Source organism: Manis pentadactyla, chromosome 1 (genome assembly GCF_030020395.1).
Source record: "Manis pentadactyla isolate mManPen7 chromosome 1, mManPen7.hap1, whole genome shotgun sequence".
NCBI lineage: Eukaryota > Metazoa > Chordata > Mammalia > Pholidota > Manidae > Manis > Manis pentadactyla.
In genome coordinates, this window is record NC_080019.1 from 10945806 (window position 1) to 10973222 (window position 27417).

Below are 27417 nucleotides of genomic sequence, written 5' to 3' on the forward strand. Positions count from 1 at the left end.
CCCCCGATCCTTACTACCTGCTAACTAGAGGGCTGGATTTGTAAAATGCTGCTGAGAGGAAATGATAGGTGCTCAGGACATGACAGTGGGAAGATCACAAACCAGGGCCCACGGCAAGCGCAGCTCAGGCTATGGTTCACCTCCTGGGGTTGAACGGCCTTCACTGACTCTGGTTTCCTCTTCTGTTTGCGTGGCCTGATGCCAGGAGGAGACAGTGGCCTGTAATGTGGAAGAATATCACAAAAACTGCCTTAGCAGTTCCTTCAGCATGCAAGAGAAACTCAAGAGATATTTGCCGATTGTCTTTGCCCTTGTGTCACCCTTGGTCATTGAGTGTGCTTCAATCTGCTCCCTGGTACATTCTTCAGGTTTCCTTGCTCTTTGATTCACAATCACCACCACTGAGTTTCCTTTCGATTCTTTACAGAGTCCTAAAGCCTAATCATGATGGCGTTGGATGCAACTTTTATCTAAATGATGTCTTTCAGTTAATTATTTATTTTATTCATTCGATATTTATTAAAAGCCTGTTATGGGTGGGTAACTCACTCTTTAAAAAAATTCTAGAAAGACCATGTAGTGTCAAAAACACGTTTGAAAGACTGACCAATGCAGATGCAAACCAAGACTCCATCGCTTCCTTCATAGGACTTGGAACGGGTTTACTAACTTCTGAGTTTCTGTGTCCACATCAGTAAAAATGTAAAGTGCCTGAGCCTGTGGGACCTTTTTGTCTATGAACTGGACATAATAGTTACTACCTCGTGAAGTTCCTGTGAGGATTAAATGAATAATATATGGAAAAGGACTTAGCCTAGGATAATGGCCATAAAGGTTAGATATTATATTCTTAGGAGTGCAAAAGTCTTTAACAATGAGAGTTATTATTACTTCTATCAATGATAAATACGGTGATGCACAACAGGTACAACACATCTTGCTGTAAAGGATTTCCCAGTAAAAGAGGAATGTAACTGTACTTTTTTCTGAGTATTTGAAATAAACCAAAGTTAAACTTGAGAATTTGGATCCTATCTTTGAATTGAAAGTAAATGAGTAGCCAAAAATTATGCAAAGCAGGAGAAAAGCCTACCTCTGGGCTGTCTTCTGCTTTCCTCTGGTGCTTTGATGTCGGCTCACTATGGCGACCACTATGAGGACGATGGCCATGGGGAAGAGCACCCCAACCACGATGGAGAAGTCTGCCACGGAGAGAGCCGGGCTGGTGAGGCCGTGAGAAATCCACAGGTTCATCACACCGGTCCTCGCTTCTTTGTTTATCACGAATGCCATCCCCCTTTCTCTGGCTGACATGCATTCCCCGGAAGAATCTCATAGCCAGTAAAACCAAAACGTATTTGGGTCATGATTCTTGTAATATTACTTAGACAAGGAAATAAAGGGAAACCCGTATGAAGTACGAAATATGAAAAGCATCATGCTACTAAAAATTCTCAGAATGATGTTTGTAATCATCGGAAAGTGATGGGCCAGGAAATCAGAATGCGGAGTAAAGAGGGGTGAGGCATGATTAACTCTCAGCTTTGGGATCAAAGCGGGAAAAAGAAACTGAAGCCTTGAAATCATGTTTCTGTGGCAGCAAATAAGGAGCTGAGATGTGAATAAGAGAATTGATAGGATACCAGTGCGTGTCCTACTGTTGTTTTGGCCCATTCTTGAAGTTATTACGGACACAAATTACGTGACCTTGTGAATTAGGGAACGATTCCAACAAATTTTCTGGGGCTCCCTGGTGTTTTCTCTTTTACCTACTAATCTAAGTAATGTATATAACTTCAATCTCTTGCTGTCTCAAATATCTGCTTCTCTTGTAATAATCCGAAACCACAGAGACAAGGAGGTGCAAGTTTGAAGAGCGAGGCAAACAGAGACTGCTCTCTTATTACAGAGAGAGACCAGCACATCAATAATGAGATTTATTTGTGTGTAAATGCAAGAAAAATTCACAAGTGTGCACATGCCTACATTCAGACAGAGGTAGATGCATCAGCAGTAGAATTCCAGGCAAGATAATAACAATTTGGATATCTAATACTCTACACCCTCCATAAAAATGCCAACTCTAAAAATCAAAGGAAATAAAGTTCTGGGGCATTTCTGTCAGATATTGTATAGGTATGTTCAGAATGGGGGAAAAAATGTATTTGCGCTAATGTCAGTATTGTAACTGTTTTCAAGAGAGGGATATGGTACCAGAGGAAATAAAGAGGAACTTGGCAGACCTTCACAAACACCCCTAATTTGAAAGGATGTGGTCTGGAGGTGTAGTTGGGGTATAAGACAGATGGAGACCAGCATAACAGGAAGTGGGTTTGCAGTTGAAGATGGAAATAATTGAAGAGAAAGTACAGCCCCTTCTCTTTCTGGTAATGGTGGTCTAGAAAATTGGACCAACTCTCCAACAAAAAACAAATATTAAATTCTTGCTGAAGAAAAACATCTTTCTAAAAAGCATGTAAATACTAAAAACATAGGAGGAAATTATTTTGGGAGATTAGTGAGAGGGCAGGAACCCAGAAAGACAGAAAGGAAAATGAACCTAGATAAAAGTTCAAAAATGCAGAAAGGAATGAAAAGTCAATAAAGCAGAAGTGTCCCTAATGTAAACCATGGATTTTGGGTTACAATGATGTACCAGTGTAGGTCGTTGGCTGTAACAATGTACCACTCTGGTGGGAGATGTTGATAGTAGGGGAGGCTGTGCGTGTTGGCGGCAGGGGGCATATAGGAAACCTCTGTACTTTCTGCTCAATTTGCTGTGAACCTAAAACTGCTCTAAAATGGTCATTTCTACTTTAAAAAAAAGCAGAACTGTCTATGATGGCCACTAAAGGAATGTAAAATAAATGCAAAATCTCCAATTAATGGAATGAAAAATAGAATGCTTAAAATCATCAGTAAGTCCACAAGAAATCAAGAAAGTAGAGAAAAAACAGGAGAAATAAAAACAATATGATTACAGATTACACCCAAGTAATCAGTAATTACATTTAACTTAAATGGACTAAGAACTCCAGTTTTAAAAAAAAGTTTGTGTAACTAAAATTACATATTTGTGTGCTTTATGAAAATGAGATATAAAACACATGTAAGACAGATATAAAATGAGGATTCAGAAAGGATGAAAGTATGAGAAATGTTATATCCATGCAGAGGAGGCCCAAAGTATGGTACGGCTACATTAGTCTCTAGGAACTATCAACTTTAAAAGGTAAGAAGACTGGAGATACACAGAAGCACTTATAATGATGAAAGTGTCACTTCACGGGGAAGACGTAACAATTCTACACTTTCATGGAGGTAATGGTATGGCCTCAAAATATAAAAGGACTGATAGAACCAGAAATAATAGCCTAATTTACAGTTACAGTGAGATGTGTTAACAGTCTTGGCTTAGTAATGATAGAACAAACAAACAGGATATTAGTATTAATATATGTGCACACAATTCACAAACTACATAGAAACATATGGAAAATACTGCACCTAACAAATGTAGAATACATATTTTTTGTGTGCCCAGACAGAATACTTACAAATATGGGGATATGCTGAGCCATAAAACAAGTCTGAACAAATTTCAATGTTTTCTCAACACTGTACATTCTCTGATCCTTATGTAATTATGCTAAGTGTTAATTAAACAAGAATTAGAAAATCTGCACATGCAAACATATGAAATATATGTGTAAACATTTCAAGGGTCAAAGAAGAAAGTGGAAATCAAAAAAATAATTTGAACCAATGACAGTGAAAAATATCATTTACCATATGATCTGTAACCAAAGGAGTTCTTAGAGGAAATTTTATAGATTTAAACATCCTGTAAGGATGTTTGAGAAAGAAGGCTAAAAATTAACAAGCCGAACACCTCTTTCAAGAATTTTTGTTTTAAAGATGAAATAAAGTTAAGGAAAGGGAGTGGAACAGTAGAAATGAAAGTGGAAATTGAAATAAACAAATGTGAAAAAATAAAAATCATATAGAATAATAAAAACCTTAAAATTCTGTTTGGATGATAGAAAAAACGACAATGTTATCAATTTCATTGATATTAAAAAGATAAGTATTATGAGAGATTTTAAGTCAAAATTTTAAATTTAGATGGAGTAGGAAAATGTATAGGAAAACATAACATACTAAAACTTACATAAGAAGAAACTAAAATCTTGAAAGGTCTTATAATTACTAAAGAAATTGAATCTTTAGTTTAAAATATTTCCCAGAACTCTAGGTTGGCATGGCTTACTGAACAACTTGTGCCAGATATTTAAAAGAAGCTTCCATTTTTATACAAACTCTTCCAGAGAATATAAATATATAAACACTCTCCAATTAATTTTATATGACTAGAATAACCACAATACTCAAACTGAGCAAGTACTACAGAAAAACTGTATGAGAAACTCATAGTTTGCTGTGAGAAAACTGCAGGCTAGTATCATTCATGAGCATAAAATAATAGCAAAGATCATCCATCAATATGGGTAAGAGAATTTCCATGTTGGGTTCATCCAATGAATGAAAAGTTAGATAAATGTTCAAATATCAACCAATTTATTTTGCAATGCCAACAAAGTAAAGGGGTAAAAAGTTTTAGCCAATAAAGAAAGAAAAAGTATTTGGTACAATGATTAGCCAACTAGGAATAGAAGTGAGCTTCCTTAATCCAATGGAGAGAATCTAAGTATGAACAGAATACCTTCAGATACAAGGCAAAACAATGAAGGTCTTTCCTTCGAGATTGGGAAAGAAACAAAGACGCTTGAGTTCACTATTTCGATTCTGCATTGTATAGGAGGTCCTACTCAGTGAAGGAAAACAAGTATAAGAAATCAAAATTGCGAAGATTAGAGATGGTGAAGGAGAAACAAAACTCATTTTTCTGAAACAATACAATTGAATATGTAGAAAATCTAAAAGAATCCACAGATAAACTACAAGAATGATGAAGAGAGATTAGCAGAGGTTCTTGATAAAAAAATAAATATGCAAAAATTAGTTGAATTTCTATATTCTATTAACAGTTGGAAATATGTTTCTTCAAAAGATACCATTTAAAAAACACAACAAAAGGTTCTTAGAAACAAATGTATGAAAATATATGCAAAATTTTCATGGTGAAAAACATATTGATAAAATTAAAGAAGACTAAATAAATGAATAGATATTTCATATAAATAAATTAGGAATTCAACATCACATATATGCTCATTCTCCCAAGTAGATCTATAGACGTAGTTTATGCTTTATGCACATGTAATTATTGGTACTTATAGTCTTTTTGCCTCTGCATTATCAAAATCATCCATGTTCTTTTATGTAGCTGGATTTCATTTATTTTTGCTGTTATGCAGAATAAGACAATATTATAATATATTGGTGTAATATATAATAGACACATGTGTGTGTGTATATATATATATACATACATATATACACATATATGTAACTTTTTTTCCTTTTCTTACTTCTGTTATGGATATTTCAGGGCTTTGATTTAAAAATATTTCTATAAATATTGTCATTCAGATGTCGTTATAATTTACATTTTATTTATATTCATATATAAAAATACATGTTATATACTGTAAAATATATATCATTAATAATGCTACATATCTATGTTTTTCCATACATACTATATTTCACAAAAAATGATTTTAATTAAAATTAGTAAGTCTGACAGCCATGCTGTCACTAGTGATCACACTACAGAGCAGGAATCTTAACCTTTTTTTTTGTGCCAAAAATCGCTTTGGAAATCTAATTAAGCCTATAAATCCCTTCTCTGAATGTTTTTAAATTCATGAATAAAATGTATAGGATTAAAATGGATGCTAATTATGTTGGAATACAGTTATCAAAATATCATAAAGCAATTTGTGATATCATTAAATATGTGGTTCTTCATTAACTCCTTAAATTATAAGATCTAACAGTAGATTAATGACCACTATAACTTCAAACTAGGGGTATGTATATATGCTGTTTGAAGAGATATGTAACAATGGCAATGTGATGTAAACATTTTTTGTAATTTCAATGGGTGACAAAGTCATAGGAACTACTAATGACACTGTGGTTTGTTTGTTTACATTCTTGTAATTATGGAAAATTCTAAATTTTAATTAGAAGTTTATGAAAATAGAGATGTCATTTTTCTCATTCAAGTTTAGATTTAGAAGACTGGCCATCATGCAAACTTTCCTCTGGGATCTGTCCTTTGGACAGGACACTTGCCTGAACAAGGGGACTTTTCCCAGACTGGTGGAGGCTTTCCTTGGTGGTGGAATCAGAAGTAGCACCAGATATGGATCCAAAACTCTCCAACAAATATCCCCAAACAAAAAGAAATCCTTTTGGATAAAGATGAATCTTTGATACAATGTTCTCAACAAATACAACCAGTTATTCAGAGAAAATCTTCCCTTATCTGCACTGCGAACCACTCCAGCTGCCCCCTTGATCCCCTTAAGATATAAATTCTTTGTAATATAATGTAGGTTTGTATCATCAGTCCCCCAAGTTAAAGTTTTCAAGAACTATTTTAACATTGTGTTTTAGAACTGATTCTACCTTATTAGATGATAATAATTAAGGGAGGAAAAACATTAAAAGTATGAAAAAATTAGATATAAAATATGTAGGACTAGAATATACATGTAATATATGCTTTCAGGAAAAAAAATTACAAAGATATCAAAATAAATTAAGGGTGCCATGTGCTTTGGACTCTCAATAAAATTAAAACACAGATTTTAAAAAGCAATGTATGAAATTGAGAAAACAAGAAGCTGGTATGGAATTGGTTTAAGAAACATAAAAATACTACTGAAAATTTTGGAATGTCATTATAAATAATAAATAGGAGGATTAATACTGCTAAAAATTCACTTTATAGTACAGAGAGATCTTGAAACACTTTCTCAAAAAAAATAGAAAAAGGACAAGTAAAAAGATAACATGGTAGCCACACAGAGATTTCATACAAATAATTTATGTTTCCTAATCAGATACAGAAAAGTGAGACAGAATCAATTTTAAAACCTGTAATAATAGAAATATTCCTTGAATTTAAAACAGAAGAAAATCCTCAAGTTGAAAAACTTCTCTGGCTAACAAACAAAATAATGGAAAGTGTAACACCCAGGCACAGCAAGACGAATAGCTTTCATTAAGTAGCAAGTCTAAAAGCATTTAAGGAAAAATAAAACTAATGATTTTAAAAGGTTTTATTTAACAACAGCAAAATCAGTACTTCCTCAGTTTTTAACCATTAAACATGTTTCACCTTCAATAGAGTCATGAATTCAAAACTGATTTTAAAAATCCAATCCAATGTTACCAGCTATCCATGTGTTCTATTAGGAAATCCATAGATAAATCAAAATAAAGACTTGATGAAGAAGGAAATTATAGTTTTAAAGGACTTAGTTCACCATTTAAGCCATTAAAGAATTTTTAAATTGAAGTAGTGATTATGTTTGTTGCATCTATCCACCTACCTACCCTAATCCTAGACGACAGATTGGCTAATAATGTATTTCATGTCTGTGTGGATACATATATATGTGTATATATTGATTATTTATTTATTTATTTTAAAAGATCATACAGCACTAGAACAAAATAGTATTTTTAGATACTGTAGAATGATAAGAAGTAAAGGGATTTAGGTGAACCAGAAACAGCAAATTATATATCAGAAGTAGATATTATTCTTTCTTGAGAAACCAACAGAGAATCTGGACTTGGTTCACTCAGGCCCATCTCCATCTGTATCTTCATGCCCAACCTTATATATACAGAAGAAGAGTGGGTCATGCTTGAGAACAAAGCCCCAGGAACTGCTCTCTAGAAGCAATGGGGGATGCAAGAATCTGAGAAACAGAAAGGCTAATGGCAGATACCACACTAGATCAGACAGAGTTGGGGAAATCAAGGGGAGAGTGCTGAGGAAAAGCAGCTCTGTCAGGAAATACATGCAGTGAAGAGCTCTCTCCTCTGGGCAAAGTGCTCCTCGCCATAGTCAGTGAGGGTGAGGATCCTGGGGATTCTGGCTGCTTCCCACCCTGATGACATGTAGGGAGATCTGCCTGTCTACTGATAGGTGGATATCCCATCAGGAGCCGTAGCAGTAGGTTCAGCGAACACAGAAATATACAAAGAAAATCCATGTGATTTTCTCATTCAAGTCAGTGTACTCCCACATTCAACTAAGGATCGCATAGCCTGAAGAAAAATAGCAAAGTGAAATACAAGAAAACAGGGCAAAAAAATAAGAGGATAAAACTCAAAATAAATAAATATAATTAAGAGAACAAATTGAACCTATAAAAATGATCTTTCCTATTCTTAGAGAGTTTTATGAGGATATTATATCTATACATTAAGTCAAGGTTGCTAGGAAAATGGAACACTATAAAGCAAGAACACTTGGGAAATGAAAGCAAGATTACAAATGCAAAATTTGAGGAAATATTTTTGCATGTAGAGTAAAATTATAAGGATGAGGAAAACATGATATAAAAACTTGTTTAAGAGACTCCGAGGATTAACAGTGTGGATTTAATATCTGCAGAACAAGAATTCAAAGAAAAAAAAAGGCAATGAAATCTTAGGTAAAATGAAGTAAAAACTTGGAAGAAGAGAGCGATTTTCTCAGGGTTGATGTGTAATGTTACCTACGGAAGACCGCGGAGGAGTCATCACAGCCAGGAGGGGCCCAGCCTTCTTTACACTGGCACTGGAGCTTGTGGTCACACACCTAGAGGGGCAATGACCCGGTCAGTCTGTACCCTAGACTGACCACCAACCCAAGAGTCTATTCGTCTGTGATGAAGTCCATTCTGAGAAGGGACTAGCCCCTGCTCTGCCACCTTTCAGATCTCTACATAATGTATGAATCAAGACAATAGGCATTTCTGTATCAGGTTCTTAGAAGAAATGCTTCATTAAACCAAACCCCTGAGGGGATAGACAAACTTGATCATTTTAATCATTGAATTATAAAGCATTAATTTAACATCCTCAAAGCTGACCTCAGATTACATAAGATTCAGCAAGCGTGCGGAAACATTTGCAAAACTTACGGAGTGTCCTTTGCACTTATAAGAGCAATTGCTTGTTTTGTAGGCTCTTTCAATATCCACACATTCTGCATTAATGCAAACCTGAAAGGGATGCGAAGAACAAAGCCGACATTAATGTCCAGTGCCTTCAGCTCTGAAAATCGTCGACTCTTTGAAATTTAGTCTTTATTAGTCTGTTACTAGCCACTATTGTTGTTGTTCAACTTACCTTTTTTACTAGGAAAATTCTCAACATTTTTTTGAAAATAGGAAGATAAGATTTAGATAATTTTTACAATAGAATATTTAGAAAGGCCTTTTTAAGGAAGATTTCCTTGCTTCACCCCATCTCTCATGAGTCATTCCCTTTAATCCACTACTTCAACTCCAGCTCTTAACACTGATTCTTAGCACTGAGCTAAACACTGTACATGACACCAGGTCCCCATTCCAAACAAAAAACATTATGGAAAACATGTTAATATCACATTATCTGCAATATCTAAATAATTATCCATTATGTAAACATAAATAGCATTGTTATTATTTTCTTTATTATTATCAGAGTGGTTATCACTTATTGAAAACCTACATGTTGGGGGACAATAAAAGCTACCTAAATTGACAATCTAGTGCTAAGACATAATAGGTTCTTATAAAATAGTATTGAAGGAATGAACACAGGCATATACAATGAATGGCATAAGCATTGCTTTGAAAACTGCTCCATGAAGCACAAGGAGGCCCTGAAAAGCAAACAAAATGAAAAGCAAAAAAAACAAAAGAAAATTTTGGGTAAGAGCCACAATTTCAACTTACTTTCATGTTTCCACATTTAGTTCCTTTGGCTACCATGCCTATTTCTTGATTGCTGTCTTCAGGATCAAATGCTTTACAGGCCAGGAAAGTCACTACATTTCCTTTCCAGAACATACTATCTGATCCACCTTGACAGAACAGCTTCCCACACATGGCATCCCTGAGGAACAGCCAAAATTTGCTACAGTTGAAATACCTGTTCGAAACTGCAGTTTTATACAAATGTAAATGAGCTCCCTGACTATCAGTATTGAATAGGGGCATTTCTCCCAAGGCAGAGACTCCTAGTTCTCCTTTATATCAACTTCCCCCTTATTCTTCAGTAGCACAACCAGTCAGTACTGGCGTGGAACACTGTTGTCCAATCCCATGCCAAATCCCATTTCTCAGATTCCTGTGCAGCTAATTTTGACCAATTGCCTAGGTTCTGGCCAATGGGAAGGAAGCAGAACCTTAAGTGCAAATGTGAGGGAGTATATTCTACTCTTCATTTTTTTCTCCGTTTTGCTTTTTGGAATATGATAGTTGGAGCTGGGGAAACCATGACATGCCAAGAAAAACACATGGAAATATGCATGATGGAACTATAGGAAGAGTGAGGATGGCTTTCTGACGTCATGGATGGCACCTAGGAAGTCAGTCCCTGTCTTGTTTCAGCTAAGGTTACTTTTGTATTTTCATAAATTGCAGCAGAATAATTCCAACTATAGTGTCAATATATGGCTGCGTCTGGGTTGAATGGTGGATAAAGTCAATGCTAATAAAACTGGAGTCAATTGTTTTATGCAGAATTCAGAGGAGGCCTGTGAAAAACTATTGTGTGAGTGATAGAATTGGAATCTTATGCTGTCTCTGGTGGCTGTTAAGAAACATGGTCGAGGAGTGGAGAAAAGTACTGATTCTCTCCAAATCTGAGAAGGTGTTTTTCTTGAATTATTCAGGTAGAACTTCACAAGGAAGGCTGTAGGGCACAGAATTCCAGATATATACTCCACTACAGCCAATGACTATTAAGTCCCTAGGAGGTCACCTGCAGAAAGAATGAAATGCTCATGCCTCCAGCTGCAGAAATTATCATGGGCTCATACAAACAGTTGTCCAGGACAGTTGTGTGTGCACACGCTGTAGAGGAAAGACCGAGCTGCCCTGCTCTCTTTCCTACTCACTACCCCTCACACGATGTATTACCCTCCCCACAGAACATACACAGACCACCTTTTACATAATTTTCCCCTTTTGAATCTTCCCTGAGACCAGAGGATATGATTGTCCTTTAAGTCCAGACTTTCAAGACATGACCCAAGGTCCAAAATTAGTTAGTTTGATTACAACTATCATCTAGAAAAATTAGTGTTTAATGTTTAAGCAAGAAAAGATCTTTGAGAAATGCTGATTTTGTTTAGTCTCATCATACATTCCCTTGTGTGTGTAAAATTTAGAGCAAGCACAAAGGTTAATCTATTACAATTTGAATTTTGAAGGGCTTCTTAAACTTGCAGAACCAAAATGATCCTACGGAAAAATCTCAAGTGTGTTGCTTATGATACTCTGTAATTTTTTTCAGGAATATCAACACAAAAAGTGCAACAAATTCTTCAGATGAATTATCAATCTTTTCTCCTACTGTGACTTTTTCTTCATGTATGTGATGTTATGGCAAGCTTAAGTAAAAGTGTACGAGCATTGTATTGGTTATCCACCTGAGTGGATCAGTATTCTAACCCCTAGAATCATCATGAAAGACACTAGACAGAAAAGCACCTAAATCTGGAATATCCATGTACAAATTTCCAACCAGCTTCATTTGCCATTGCACATTCCATCTCAAACAGTCATTCTATTAACAAGGACTGTCATCTGAAGCACCCACCACAGACTGGAAAAGTAGAGGTCGTTTCTTATTTGCCTTTTTAACTCAGTGCCTAGCCTAAAACCTGGCACATCATATGCACTCAATGAACGTTTGTCAAATTAACAATGCCCAAATTAGCTTTCTTTTTAAATGGAATAAATCAGAATGATGTGTGACTGAAGCGATCAATTTCCCTAGTCCATGAACAGGAAGGTTCAAACAACAAGACCACTTACTTTGCTTTACAGGGAATGGCTGTGTTGTTTACTTTATGACAGTACCCATATGCTGACCCGCCTTCATTTGTCCTGTAACACGACTTATTTGCAACTTTGGTTCCTGGGACCAAGCATGGTTAGCAGGGACACATTTGAAAGAAAAGAGACAAAAAGTTCAGTGCTACAAAGGATTAATGAGATACACAATTAAGGAAATACATAGCTTGAGAAGTACTCTTTTAGCATAATCCCATTGACCATTCTCAGAAATATAGGCTGCATTAATCTGATATCGAGAGCTCACTGGGATTTAAAATAACACTCTAATATTCTATTTTTGAATAATGGCTTTCTAAATATTTGGGAACTTGTGATTGATTTGCTGAAATTAAAAGAATCCATCAAAAAATGAAGATTTAGCCAGGAGAGCCGCAGTTATTATGTTAATAGCCCACAGCCAGATACTGGAACGCTGCCTTGCTGACACATGCTATGATGACGATTATCTGCTATGCTTAGTCAAACTTCTATTCTGTTCCAGGCACAGCAATACACATCATGTGTTTAATTTCTCATGTAAGCTTTCTCAGATCCCCATCAGATGGGCAATAGAACATAGTGGTTAAGAGCTCAGGTATTGTAAGCCTGAGCAGCTGTGTGATCTCAGGCAAGTGCCTTAGCCTCTCTGTTTGCTCTGTTGTAAAATGAGGCTACATAAAATAGCACCAGCTCGGGTTGTTGTGGGGACTAAATGAGTTAATACACATGAGCGGCTGAGAAATACTAGCCATTCTTATTACCAATTAATCAATAAGGAAATAGGATCAAATTGATTAAAATCACAGAGAGAGATGAAAAACCAGACTTCACACCCAGTTCTGTATAAGTCTAAGACCAAGACCTATGTCCCTTCTCTGTGCTGGGATGTTGCCTTTAAATATCAATAAACAGGACCAGGAGAATTTGAATCCAGTCTTTGAAAAAGCAGCAACTAGGTTAAAAGTGGTAAAAAGCCTATAGAAATATTGCATTGGTTTCAAGAAAAAGTATTAAACGTACTCTAATGATTTGTAAACTCAAACCTTTTAAAGGATTTTCATGTTTCAATGTCCAAGATGATAAATTGAGTCTTATTACCACATTGCTTATTCTACTTCAGTAATATTTATAGGTTGTTTTTGATTATAATAAAATATCTACTCTGAAAAAGTTGAATAGACATGGATAATCAGGTAAAAGCATATGTCGAATCCCAAGCTAGACTTTGTGGAAAGCACCGTTCATACACCTGGTATCATACTGCTTCAGAAGTAATTTTTTCCCAATTATCAATATACTTTTGTCCTCTCCCAAGACATTAAATATTGTAAAATGTCATAGCAATAATAATTGTATTGGATAAATACAGTACAATTTATTTGAACAACCCTTACTCTTGGACTTGGAGATGTTTCCCAATTATCTACTATCGTGAAAACAAAATGCTGATTTAAAATCCTTTGTAAATAAATATTCCTGGGTAAAATTGCTAGGGAAGGGGTATATTTTCTTTCTTTAGGTTGTACATATATTTTTCCCCATTCTATATGAAAGATTGAGCTAATTCATCTTCTTCCCAGAATACATGAAGCTAGACGTTTTGTCATAAGTTTACCGACACTGAGCATTAACTGTAAGAACCTTTGCAATGTCACAAGTGTAAAATAACTTGTTTTCATTCATATTTTTCATTATATGTTTCACTTCCTAATACATTAATGGTATTTCATGTTTCCTTATAGTGAGTTAAAATTATTTTTATATTTATTAGACATTCGTATGTATTTATGATGAACTGCTTGTTGATGTTTTTGTTAGATTCTCAATATTTGGAATTCCAAAGGACTTATAGGAATGATTTGATGTTAAAGAGAATGATTTTTCCTTCCTATACATGTTACAGAACTTTTCAGACTTTGAAAAGTAATTTAAAATAAATGTGTGGCCCCTTATGAATTGCAAAATTTGGTATTTTATTTAGGGAAATCTATTTCTCTGGTCTTTTATAAGAGCTGCCTTTAAATATACGATTTACACAAGGTTTTCCCTATTCCAACACCAGGTAAATATGTTCAATATTCATTCAATGAATTCAGGCAAAAGAAGGTAATAGCATGAATTGCAGTGGTTTAATACTAAACAGGAAAGCGGATGCCACAGCTCCACCTTTGTGAGGAAGATTGTCTTTCCCGGGGTCTCCGCCATATACTGGTTAGACAAGAAAAAACAGGGTCTTTAACCAGCAAAGCCTTTGTGTTTCCACCTGTCACTTAGCATGTTCACCTGCATGACAAATAGTAGGATTGCCAAGACCCGATTACAGCACGTTGGTGTACTTCCTGACGCACCATGGGATCACGCTCTGCTCCTCAAATTGTCTGAGCCCACCCTTGCCTGACACACAGGGCTTTATTCAGGGATCTTTCTAGGCTCTTGTCCATTTACTTCCCAGGTATCTTTTCTTCTGGGTGTATTGTGAATCAGTGGGTTTCTTCTTTTCCTTAATCCAGTATTATGTATATTTTCAGGAATTATGAAACATTTCTGGCAAGTGCTAACTTTCTTCAAATATTCTTAGGAATAGGGGAGTAAATTCCCTATTAAAAAATATTCCTCTCACCATTTATGCAGGAATCTGGAAGTGTAGCAGAAAAGGGTATGAAAATTATATGTATGCAATATACATCATATCCAGGAAGTCCAAAGAACTGTAATTTTTTTAAATTGCCTTTCTAATCAAGTTATTTAGCACAAGCTAAGTTTTATTTCAAAGTTGTTGGGGGCTTTTAAGTCATGCTCTTATTTTTAGTATTTCTTATGGTGTAGTTAGAGAATAGGACCTCTAAAATTCTGGTATTATGGATGAAATAAACATTTAAGAGCTTTATTCCTCCTCATTGTGCCTCGGCTTCTCCAGAGTCCTACTTTTCTTTTCTCCCCCTTTCCTTACACACACACACACACACACACACACACACACACACACACACATCTACCTCCAAGGGTTTACTTATCTGAGAAGGATCTTGGTGATGGTGGTCAGATAAAGTACAAGATATCCAGTTAAATTTGAATTTCAGATAAACAAAATTTTTTTAGTGTAAGTCCACCTCAAATATTGCATAAGACATATGCTAAAAAAAGTTGTTAACCTGAAATTTCAATTTAACCGGCCATCCTTATTTTTTTTTTGCAAAATCTAGCAACCCTTTATTGACCAGGATTTCAAGCAGTGGCACAACTTCTAAGGAAGAAGAATGGACAGAATGCTATTTTTGGCTGCGATTAATAAGCCTGTTCACCTGGAATAATACGGTTTTTCTTTGAGTGTGCACAGAGAGGCAGGATTGCCAGCAGCATGGGGCTTGTATTCCTACCTGGTCCCCACAGCTCGGTGCACTGCCCCTGCAGCGTAGGGCACAGCCCCATGAAGCAGTAGCCCATCCCATTTTGGCAGGGTAAGCCATTGACTTGGAATCTATCCTCAGGACAAGTACCGGATTTACCATCACACATTTCTGTCAGGTCACACTCATCTTTGGCTGGCCTGCACACCTTACCAGCCCGTTTAAACTGTAGGGAAATAAAAATGGAGAGAGGGCTTTTTTCGACCTGACTTAACTAGTATTTCAAATTAATGCAAATACTACTTTCCCTTTGGCTTTTTATTGGCAAGGTAATTAGAGGCATCACCCTATTCCAGTTTGCAGTCGCACTGTATAATCTAAAGCCACCTCCTATTATATCACTTTTACTGACTTTGGCCAGTGCTTTAAGTCTTTAAGCAATCAATCTTTTCTGAATTAGAAATGCAAACACTACAGAAATAAAAATGAGAAAAATACAGAAGAAAACCAAGCAACATCTCAGACACAAAGAAGGAAGCTGTTTCTTCCTTTCAACGGCATTTGTCCAGGTTTCTGAGGAGACTTACATCTGCAACTTCAGAGATTTATTGGTGAAGTGAATCTTCCATATTAAGGAAGATAAATTCACAAGCACCAGATTAGCATGCTCTCAGATGTTCCCAGGCATCACATTTCCTGATCCTTAACTCCTTTTATCATTTGTACAGGTATTTCCTTTCAACTCAAGTCTCTTATGGCATGATTTACCATGAGGGAGAAATAACCAAATATTCATTTGATGTGTTAATTCCATTGCAATCTATCCTTGCCAATTGTGCTCTTATTTCCTTACAGAAAACTTAAGGAAACAAACTCTGCCCTTCATGCATGTCTGAAGGGGCCTGTGTAAACACTGGAAGCATATCTTTGGCTAGGTGAAGTGAGCAGACATGCTCTCATATCACCAAAAACTTTCATTATCTTTACACTGGTGACAAAATAAAATCCAAATTGGAGTTGGTGCATATAAGACGCTTTACATTCAACCCCACTGCTTCTGCCAGACTAGCTTTCTTACCGCCTGTCACACAAAACTTGTTTATACCTTCTGTTCTGTCTTTTGTTTCTCTCAGCCTCCTCCTTTGGAATTTTTGTTTCCTTTCTGTCTACTTTCTTAAATTCTACTGATTACTTTCCAGACTCATTGAACACCTCATTTTTCATGAAGACTTCTCTGACTTCAGTGTAAATCACTGTCCCATTTTCCTACACATTGTGGGAGAAGAGCTCTGAATTCTGATTTGGAAAATATGGGTTTGAATGTTGGCTCTGCCAGTGACTAGGTGCATACACTTAGCAAGTGGATTTAATCTCTCTGAAAATCCATTTCCCAATCTAATATTTACTTTAAAAAGTCATCATGAAAATGAAGTGAAAATATAGGCACAAAGTATTACACAAAGGGAGTATATCATTATAGTATCTACCTGGGCAAAAAAATACACCAGTATATTTTCTTCCGTTTCAGCTATGGATATCATTGCCCTAAGGAAACAGCAAGTCCTTTGTGATCAGAGACTACTTTTGTTAATCTGCCATAATCTCAAATAAATAGCATTTAATATATTAATACTTATTAAATACTCCTTAAGTTCTCAAATTGTCTTCCTTTTGGCCTCCTTTGTTGCGTTCCTCTCCCATCTAACCCAGCACTACCTATAATCTGACATGCCGTCTATACATACATTCCTCTCACAGTCATTGAGCATTTAAAATGTATGAAATTCTGTGCTAGGTGAAGATAAATTAGTCCCCTGCTCTAAAATCATTTAGATTTAGTCAATCTAAATAAGGAGACCGACACATAAGCAAATGACCACAGTCTACAACAGAATGTAAAATGCTAGACTCTAATTTGCAGGAAAAGTCAAAAGAGGCTGAGGAAGACACAGAATCCTCATTTTATGTTGTTTTTGCTAAGGATTTCACCCTGAAGGGATATCAAAGGTTGAAGATAGAGAAGCCCTGGCATTATTCAAAATAAAAGCTTTTCACCAAACCATTACTAGAGGAATATGCAACCAAGTTGACATTTGGTCCAAGAAGGCCACGTAGCAGCAGACGAAGCGGCGGTCAGCAGCCAGCATTGCCCTTGGAACTGGTCATATTTGGAGTTTCCCAGTGAGTCATGCTGTTATTTTGCACATTATCTGTTCCGAGCCTCTGTTCCCTCAAAAGCAAAATAAGATCATATATCCACCTCAAAGGGTTGTCGGAGGCTCAAAGAGCTCATGTTTGCAAAGCACCCAGTGAGGACTTAATAAATGGTAGGGAGCATTCTTTCATAGAAAAATTACTGCTTTGCCTATTTCATTTAAAATAATTCCTGAAATTTTAATACAGCAAAAAATGAAGAGTAATCATAACTATTAAGAGAGAATAAAATAATTTACCTGGCATTTTTCACAGCATTCTCCTAACGCACATTGAGAATTTGCTTTGATTTTGCATGTTTCAGCATCACAGCAAATGTTGGTACATTCCTAAGAAATACCAGAAACAAATGCAAATTCTGGATTTGGTTTCAATCATTGGCTCTCATTTCAGCACAATTCACAATATAATTTATTTTTCACATAGACCTTACTTTGGTATAGTCTGAGAAATGATTTTCAGGAAAATGAAAGCTAAAACAAAATATAACATTAAAGAAACAGATTTTGAAGCAACTGGTGGTTTATTTATCTGACTTCTACATATATCATTTTTTTTTCCATTTGAAACATTTTTCATTCGTTCCCCCGGACCCCCTGTCTCCCATAGTGATACTGAAAATGATCTATTTTTGGTAAAACATGAGAGAAAAAGAAAAGGAAAACGGATAGTTATAAGAAATAAAATTTGTCTCTATAATTAAAGAATATAATTAGTTCATCAGTTTTGTACCTATCCAGCAATTAATTTAATCTCTAGGACAGGTACTGAAAATCTAACAATATAGTTATTCATCCAATTTTTACATTTAATTCAACTCTGTGTAAAGCAATATATTTTTGTCTAGTTCTCCCCACCTTGTTTCTGAGAAATCTGACCCTGCAAAGGCGCTGGGAGAACTTCCATCTCAGAAACTTCCCCTATAGCCACATAGATTCCCAAAGAGGAGTAACGTATTCAGAGTACAACTACGTTAGGGTTAAAACTCCTGCCCATATTTCAAATATAAACATTATGGGGAAGAGATTGCTTTCTCATAGAATGACTATATTTGTAATCCTATTTTGAAGTTACTGAAAAGCCAGTCCCCAGAGAGTTTGGCTTGTTACTTATATTAAGTGTTAAGATGGGGGCAAAGGTCATTCAGAGTCCCGGCTGCCCTGTGGGTAAGGCGGGAGCAGGCCAGGCACTTCTAACGCTAAGGACTCCACATGGCAGAGATGGACTAAATGCCCGAGCAGGTGGTTCTGGGGCTGCTCAAGCAGTCACACCAGAATCTCCACCTTGGCCCCCCACTGACAGTCAGGTGACCTTGGGCAGGCTGTTGACCCTGACCGAGCACTCCCAACATGCTGTGCTTAAAGCAACTGCTCAGTAAGTTGTAAGTACATAAGAAACATAAAGTATTTCTGCCAGAAAGGGAGGGATGAGAGAACCAAGCCCAAGCCGGTGAGGGCTACTTAAAAATACAGGAAATAGGAAAGGAACCCCGCAGAAGGAAATTAGAAAGCTCTGTAAGCAATGCAGTGCCCATTGTTAAAAAAGTTGACCTACAGATATTTACAAATGAACATGTACAAAATTACAAGAAATGTGTAGTTTTACGTGAACCACTCTATGATGTTCTGTAGTTCATTTTCTTAGTAACTGAAAAATGAGCAAGATCATTTAGAACGGACTTTATGGTACCTCAGGAGTCCCACAATCACACTCCTCTCCCATTTCTACCAGCTGGTTCCCACAGATCGGGGGGGATATGATAGCTGCAGCCAATGGAACATTGAAGAGGCAATTTGATAATTTATCTTCAAGGAACTTGGCATAGTCGGCGCGGCTGCAGGAACTGAAGTCCGTAGGTATGTAGAAGCTGTGAGGATCAGGGAAGAGAAAATGGAATGCAGTCATGCTGGAGGTGGAGGGACCAGGATCACACGCTGGGGTCGGCGCACCCGAAGACCTGCCCCAGAGATCCAGTCCAATGCACTGACCATCTGCTAAAGCATGAGCTCATTTGGATGCCTGAATGAGCCCACCTGGGTGGACACACACGCCTTCAGCTTCATGAGCAAATATGGTCATACCTCAAAAGCATAGCATCCACGTTGCTGTTGAAAACAAAAGTGTTCCTGACTTATCCAGATAATCCTACTGAGTCCTAGCTCATCCTGATGGTGAAGTCTGAAGGACAGCAAGATCATACTTATTCACGGGTCCAAGAATTTACTTCCCTTCAGTGGAATTCTTTTTGACAGACTTTCTTCATTCCACACACACACACACAAAAAGGTTTAAAAATGCAGTAATATCTGGGAGCGATAACATATATGACTGGCATGCAGCCATGTGCTATTTTGTGGAAGGGCATGAGAGACTAACCCTAGATCGAGTGGGCTGGGACAGAAAAATAGGAGAGAGGAAATGAATATATACAAAGGATTGTGGGAGTTGTAAAGATAAAATTCTCTGGCATCTTTGCTTAGGCAAGGCAGGAATGTGTAATCGCTTTTCACAGATTCTCTCTTCATCCTTCTGTGAGAATGTTCTTCTTTAGTTAGATTTTTCTACTAGAATTCTTTCCCTACCACCACCCAATCTGAATTCACTGAAAATTTAATAATGGCTAATGATTTTCTGAGACCAGGTCTTGTGTACATACAATGAGGATAAAATGACAAGTTATCTCAACTCAGAGATAATATATTTAAATTATAATTTAGTTAATGAAAAAGGTCACATACACATAAGGGATAAGGTGTTTGGATATTGATACACATCGAAGACTGTGCTATTTAATATTTAAAAGCTTGAATAGGTTGCTAAAGATGGCATAGAAGTGTAGCACAGCCCAGAGTGAATGAAAACAAGAAGTTGACACCGTTTCTTCCCAGAAAGCCTCACCTCATCGCTCTGTCCATCACACATTCTGAAGAGGAGCAGCTGCAAACTTCGGAGTCATGAGACATTCCGCAGTTATGGCCCATCTCATGGGTCATTACTGATGCAACTCTGATCGCATTCTCACTGTGGTCCTACGGGGGAGAGTCAGGAAACAGATCCTCTGGTTTGCAAACACGATTACCACCCAGGGTACAATTAAACAGTTTTACTGTAGCCAAGTGGAGCACAGAGACTGATTTTAGCTTTGACCTCCTCACCCTGTCCACCATTTCTCTTTCTCTCCTTCTTCTCTCCCTGCCTCTTTCTCTCCATCATTCTGTCTCCGTCTCTCTTTCTCTCTCACACACGTACCCCCCCTCTTTGGTACCAAATGACCGATACAAGGCATGTTGCCTTCCTTCTCTTTGTTCTTGTGAATAGGGAGTATCTATAACGAGGACATCTTTTGTGATTCCCTGCCATGAGAGATAATGGCAACATTTCTTCAACAATGATAAGGAAACAGAATTTTTTAAAAAATCTACCTCCTCCCCACAAGATTGTTTTACAATATCTTCTAATTTAATGGAGGTCTCTGATGTTTAGCTAGCAGGGGTCTAACAGCGTTGGTCAGCCTAGAGCTTTAGGCCCATTGTTGCCCTTCCAGCTCCATCACTGCCAAGGCATCGGTCAGTTCCAGCCTCGCCCCACTGCACCAAGTCCAGCCAGTCACCACCTGCCTTTCCAGATTGTTTCTCACTAAAGTTTGGACTTGGGGCTCCAAGTCATCCAGGAACAATCAAACAATACAAGAGCATCATTGCTGGGTGAAATTCCCCAGTGGGGAGGGATCTGGCAATGATATCCACCCACAGAAACTGGAATCCCTTTCTCCTTCATTTCAAGAACCAAATAAAAAGGTCTGTCAAGCATAGTGCAAGGCTGGCGAGCAAGGAACACCTGTGTGCAATGGGAATTAATACCTGCAAGTCATGACATTGTTTCATCCTGTTGAGATGAACCTGGTAACCCTTGATATACAATGATATAGAGTTTCCCAAATGGAGACAGAAACAAACCAAACATTTTAAGAAAAATGAAAATGGGTTTTATTTAAATAGACACTTTCCATTTCCATATTGCCTTATTTCAGATTCCTTCAAATTTAGGGCATCTTCCTTTAAATAATTATTTTCATAACTTAAATGGTTGTTTCTCCTAAATGACCTCCATTCTCTCTTCTTCCTCTCTAAACCCTACCCACCCTCTGAAGTTCACCTTAATGCAACTTTTCCTGACAATAGGAATCTTCATCAGCAATCCTTTCCTCTGGATTCCTTGTGCTGTTTTCAATGCTACTATCATATAGTATTAACTACTCCTTTAAGAAAGTTAGTTTCTCTTCCTTTTTTAAGTTAAACTCTTTCAAGGTAGAAAATATCAATTTTCCTTCTTCTGGTCAACACAAACCCAGACTCATATAAGATGTATTGGACTCATAAGATAAATTCCACTTCAACATAGGATGTAGACACCTGGACCAGAGCATTACTCTTGCACTAACAACTGGGATAAGCCAGATAAGCTTAAAAATTACAATTTTCTTTGAATCCACCAGTCAGTTGTGGTTGCAGGACATCCAAAGAGGGAAGAATAAGAGGAGACTGGCTTATGTACGGCAGAACAGAGAGGACGAGATGCCAGGTGTCCTACAAGTGGGGAAGACGAATGCCGTTAACTTCTTCAGTGAATTGTTAAAGACTTAGTATGGGCCAGAGGGAGAGTACTGAACCCTCGGGCTCTCAAAAACAAGGGTGCTTTGCACACCCTCCCAAGCTCTTCTCCAGCGATCTCCTCTGGGAGCTCATGACAGACATTGGGGGCTGGGTAGGAGAACAGAAAGAACCTTCCAGAGAGAGTAAGGAAGCAGCTGCTACAGGAAAAAAAGCAGGATGCCGGCCATACCCAGACTCTTCTCTAAGGAACAGAAACCTTCAGCCCCTGGGGGAGAAGGAACAACCTCCGACATCCCAAGGCGGAGCTGAGTACCCTTCATGGCTAGGCGATGGGTCTAACACACGCAGACACAAACAGAACCACAAAAGCCTCTGCTCCTGAGAGAGGGCACACAAAAATCCTGAGCCCAGAATCTTGTATTGATAACAACTGAGGTTTTCTCTCACTAAGGGAGGGCCAGGGAACTCTGCCACTGAACACCTGCAAAACACAGAGAGCAGAGTTTTGCTGCCATGGGAAGGACGGGCAGGTTCCTAAATAGCTTCTCTCCTGAGACTCAGGACCTGCCTAAGATGGAAACCGGACAAAGTCAGAAAAGAATCCCACCAACCTCTTTTCCCCAGTACCGGATTGTAGGAAGCTGGAAAGAATATCACTCCCAAACTTACAATAAATAAAGACATTGGACAATTGAGACACCATTTTCTAGAACCCATCCTAGAGCTGAGTTGCAGGCAACAAACAAAGCTGAAATTGAAAGAAAGATAGACTGGCACCTACAGAGAGAGCCAGGGATGAATATCTGCTTACCTGGGCAGCTACAACCAGATGCTAGTAACAACTCATATAAAGAAATCTAAAATTGAGAAAGTCAGAGCCTGGTACGGCAAGAGAATATACAGATCATGGGGGCTTCACACGTAAGGGGAATTTTTGCCATGCACTCATGTGAGAGTTCTAACACGGCCCCCATTACAGCATGGCCCTGAAGAGACGGACAGCAGTGAAAAGACAGGAACCCCACCGAGTTCCCTCTCCCTGATCTCTGCTGTGGAACAAGCATGACCAGGCCCAGGATGAGAGTCCCTTACTTGCCTTATTCTAGTCCCAGTCCAAAACTAAGGCCTTACACTTCTAAGAGAAAAGCAACAAATCCTGACACCCTCAGGGCACTGGTAAAAATCTCAGTGCAACTCTGAACAGGAAGGAAAGACTAATAAAAACCTCTACCCCCAGAGGAAAGGGGCAGGAGGGCAGGAGGGCAGGAGTACAGGCTGGGCTGTATCACTGGAGGTCCCCACCATCTGGTCCTGGAGTAGGACCACCCGAGACAGTAAGGGACACAAGAGTGACAAAAGCCTATTCAAGGAGGAGAGAGAACAGCATAAAGAAGAATTTCTGTTGTTAAGCCACACAGCCTGTGCTGTTATGGCAGCCCTAGCAAATGAATACACAGACTATTACAGGATTAAACTACAAAAGACAATGATAGAAATTATTATAATACACTTCTAAATAATACATGATCAAAAAAAAATCAAAAAGAGCTAAGAAAATATTTTTAACTGAACAAAAATGTACACACACATATCCAAATACCTAGGATGCAGCTAAAGCAGTGTGGCACAGGAAATTTATAGCCTTAAATGCTTATATTTGGAAAGAAGACAAGCCTCAAATTAACAATTAAAAATTCTTCCTTAAGTAACTAGAAAAAGAGCACATTAAATTCAGAGAAAGCAGAAGGAATTCAACAATCAAGATGAGCAGAAATCAATGAACAGAAAGCAAGAAAACCCATCAATAAAGCAAAAGTGGTTTTCTTCAGATCAATAAAATTGATAAACCCTTAGCCAGACTGACCATGAAAATAAAAGACACAAATTACTAGTATCATGAAGGCGAGAAGGGACATCACCACAAATCCTACAGATGTTAAAATGATAGTAAACATAAAATCAATAAATTTGTGCCAACATAAACAAAATGGACAACTTTCCTTAAAGAGACAAAATACCAGAGTTCACTCAAGAAGAGATAAATAATCTGAATAGTCCTATACCTACTAAAGAAGTTGAATTTGTGGCTAAAAACCTGACCACAAAGAAAATTCCAAGACCCTACGGTTTTACTGATGAGGTGTACCAAACATTTTAGGAAGAAATGATGTCAATTTTACTCAAATATTGCAGAAAATTAAAGAGTTTGGGAATACTTTGTTTTATGTGGACAGATTTACCCTTATAGTCACCCTAATAACAAAATTTGAAAAAACACTTAACAGGAAAACACAACTACAGACCAATATACCTTATGAATACAGATGCAAAAATTCTCAAGATATACTAACATGTAGAATCTAGCAATACATAAAAAAGATAATACATTACTATGCTGGGTTTATACGGGATATAGAAGATTGTCTAAACATTTGAAATTCAATCAATGTTATTTACCATGTCAACACACTAAAGGAGAAAAACATCATCTTCTCAATAGATTCAGAAAAAAGAGCATTTGATGGACCTGTACTATAGAACCAACTGTTTATTTCCAAACAAACCTGAACAATGCCAACAGAATGATAAGGGGTGCACATTGTAGACATGTAAGCAAGGCCCACAGTTGTTCCAGAAAATTCTGTTGCTCTGAAAGAAATAAATTGATGTAACATCATATGATTCTCTACAATATATTTTGTATAGAAAATTCATTCAGAACTCTAAATGGTTAGCAGAAAAACTCACATTGTGAATAATAACTCTTAAATATTTCTTTCAGGTTTTGAATTCACATGAGGCATTTTTTTATACAATGGTTGTCATGTCACTGAAATCCAAGCACCTGGATAAAATCACTTTTAACAATTTACATCTCACATTCATAATTATTATGTTTTTCATTATGGAATTCATCCCTTTTCTGGAAATAAAGGGATTTTTTTTGTCCTGATGTTTTTTTTGTATATATCTTATTTTAATATCAGTATTAATATTATATGCTTTGTTTTAATTCTTATTTTCCTCATATAATTTTATATCTGCTTACTTTTGTTTTTCTTCTTCACTGTTTTAGCTATGGTAGAATTGGAGTTTTGAGTCCATCCTGAAGTATTCATTGTTGAAGTGTTAGGGAGAAAGACCATTATAAGCAGGATTAAAAGAAGGTGGGGCCCACCAGGAACTCAGGGGGCCAATCAGATAAAGCCAGAGAGCCGGAAAGGACTCAAGAGTTAATGCCCTTTGCGATGTGAGTTCATCCCACATGCTCTGAATCTGGGCTGACCTTGAGACTTGCTCTAGCTAATGCAGGTGGGATAGGGCAGACATGGGACAAGCATCATCATGAACTTTTCCTGCCTTGATGAAAAATGCTGAGATATAAACAGTACATAAGAACAGGAGGGACTCAGTCTTAAGGCTAAGACTCCATTTTAAAAACCAGGGAGTTAGGAGGTAAGATTCTTAACATATTCTTTAGTAATCAGCCAACAACCTATCTTAAGGCATGGCAAGCAGTCTTAACTGATGTATTCCCTGTGCTGGAGGGTAACCACTATCTTGGAGAGGAACAGGATCAATAAATTCCTTATGTTGTTTATTGTACAGAATTATCTGGAGGACTAACTGTGGGTGAGGACATGGTGTCCCTCATTGTAGATGGACATCATGAGACCACATGTCAAGCCTACACACACCCTCAACCCTTTACCTTTACTCCATTCTTGAAAGCCTTAAAAGATGGAATCCTAAGCCCTTAAGTGCGCCTCCTCTCTGAGGTCGTCCACACTCGCCTTTCTTCGAGTGTGTCACTCTCTCTGTTCTACTCCAGATAAGTAGTGACGGGCTACTAAGAGCTCTGATTTGGTCTTCCAAGTTCCTGTCACTGGGGTGACTTGGACAGATCTGCAGCTATATGATCATGTTCCTTAGTAGCTTGCCTGAAAATCTCTTTCTTTGCCTTTAGGAAGTTCTCAAAACATAATCCCACTCCATCCAGTGCTCTGCAGGCTCCCCCAGATCCTAGGGATTTAGTTCCCACACCGTGCAGAGTCAAGCAGACACTGGATGCCAGGTGATACTGGCTTTAGGAGTTGGCAGGGGATTTTGCCCTTAGGCTTAGCAGCAGTTCAATGAGCCTCCCTTTCCTCCTTCTGTTTTTCTCTCCTCTCTTATTTATTCAAGTAAACCCACCTTTATCTACTTTGACTCTAGTGCATTCCTCCCTTAGAATGTTTTCAAATAAAAGTTTTATTCTTCTTTACGACTGTGTCTGTGCCCTTCAATTCTTTGTTGTGGTGGCACAAGAACCTAGGAGAACCTGTGATTGAAACATTTGTTTTGTTGAAGGGGGATTTGAACCACTTGCATTTATTTCCAAAGGTGATACATATGTCTTCAGCAATTTTAATTTGTTCATTGGTTTTGTTTCATTTTGTTTTTCTTTCCATTTGCAATGGTTCCATGTGCTTTCTCTGTTAGTATTCTTCTGCTGTTTGTTTAAGATCCTGGCCTAGTTTGTCTCTAAAAATTTGCAAAGTATGCATCATTTGAGAAAATTCCCTTAATAGATGCATTTACTTAAAAAGCTGAGCCTAAAGTTTCCCACTTAACAACATCAAGAGCGGGAGTATTGTTTTTGACATGCAAATAAGGAAATTAGAGAACTTCTTCCCACTTTCCATCCCCTGTGGAGTTTTCAGATACTTGTTATTTTAAATATTTTGCAACATACTTGATCTTGTATAGATTTATAGCATTTATGTCCTCTTTTATATAATTACATTGTAAAGTTCCTTATGCTTAAGTCTACATTTGTGTGGGCTCAATTCTCATTACTAACTCATTTTATATGAATGCAATCTTTCCCCATTATGGAGTTATTTATTTTGGTTCCTCTTTTTAGTGGGCAGAGTATATTTGGACTCTACCTGGTTATGCCTAGGTATAGGTATCTTTTGTCAATTTGTCAAGTAAATGGGAAGGCTTTCAATTTACAAGTGAAAGGACAATTATTTCCTTCCTGTTTATTCTGGCCTATGCAGGAAATTTTGATATTGGGCTGCAATTTTTTAAATCTGTAATCCGTCAACTTGTCCATGATTTTTTTCTCTCTACCCTATTGCTTCACGATATGGAAATATTCTATAATTTGAGCAATGGCCCTGGAGGCAGTCTGGTAAGAGTTGAATTCTGTTACTACTTACTAGCAATGAGACC

The 27417-nt window shown here is 37.3% G+C and overlaps 1 protein-coding gene and 1 long non-coding RNA gene across 3 annotated transcripts in view; one reads left to right on the plus strand and one right to left on the minus strand.

Moving 5' to 3' along the window:
- The window catches only part of LOC118914346 (uncharacterized), a 69798-nt gene that overhangs the window by 13570 nt on the left and 28811 nt on the right, over window positions 1–27417 (plus strand). The window lies entirely within an intron of this gene.
- Window positions 1–27417, minus strand: part of ADAM28 (ADAM metallopeptidase domain 28) — a 65578-nt gene that overhangs the window by 6868 nt on the left and 31293 nt on the right. The window contains exons 10-20 of the mRNA XM_057486887.1: window positions 24762–24846; window positions 20483–20613; window positions 19274–19451; window positions 17824–17913; window positions 15401–15596; window positions 12003–12105; window positions 9915–10074; window positions 9117–9197; window positions 8713–8791; window positions 1094–1202; window positions 141–219 (exon numbers count right to left, since the gene is read on the minus strand). Of these exons, the coding sequence (XP_057342870.1) occupies window positions 141–219; window positions 1094–1202; window positions 8713–8791; window positions 9117–9197; window positions 9915–10074; window positions 12003–12105; window positions 15401–15596; window positions 17824–17913; window positions 19274–19451; window positions 20483–20613; window positions 24762–24846 (1291 nt within the window). The remainder of the gene's footprint in view (window positions 1–140; window positions 220–1093; window positions 1203–8712; window positions 8792–9116; window positions 9198–9914; window positions 10075–12002; window positions 12106–15400; window positions 15597–17823; window positions 17914–19273; window positions 19452–20482; window positions 20614–24761; window positions 24847–27417) is intronic.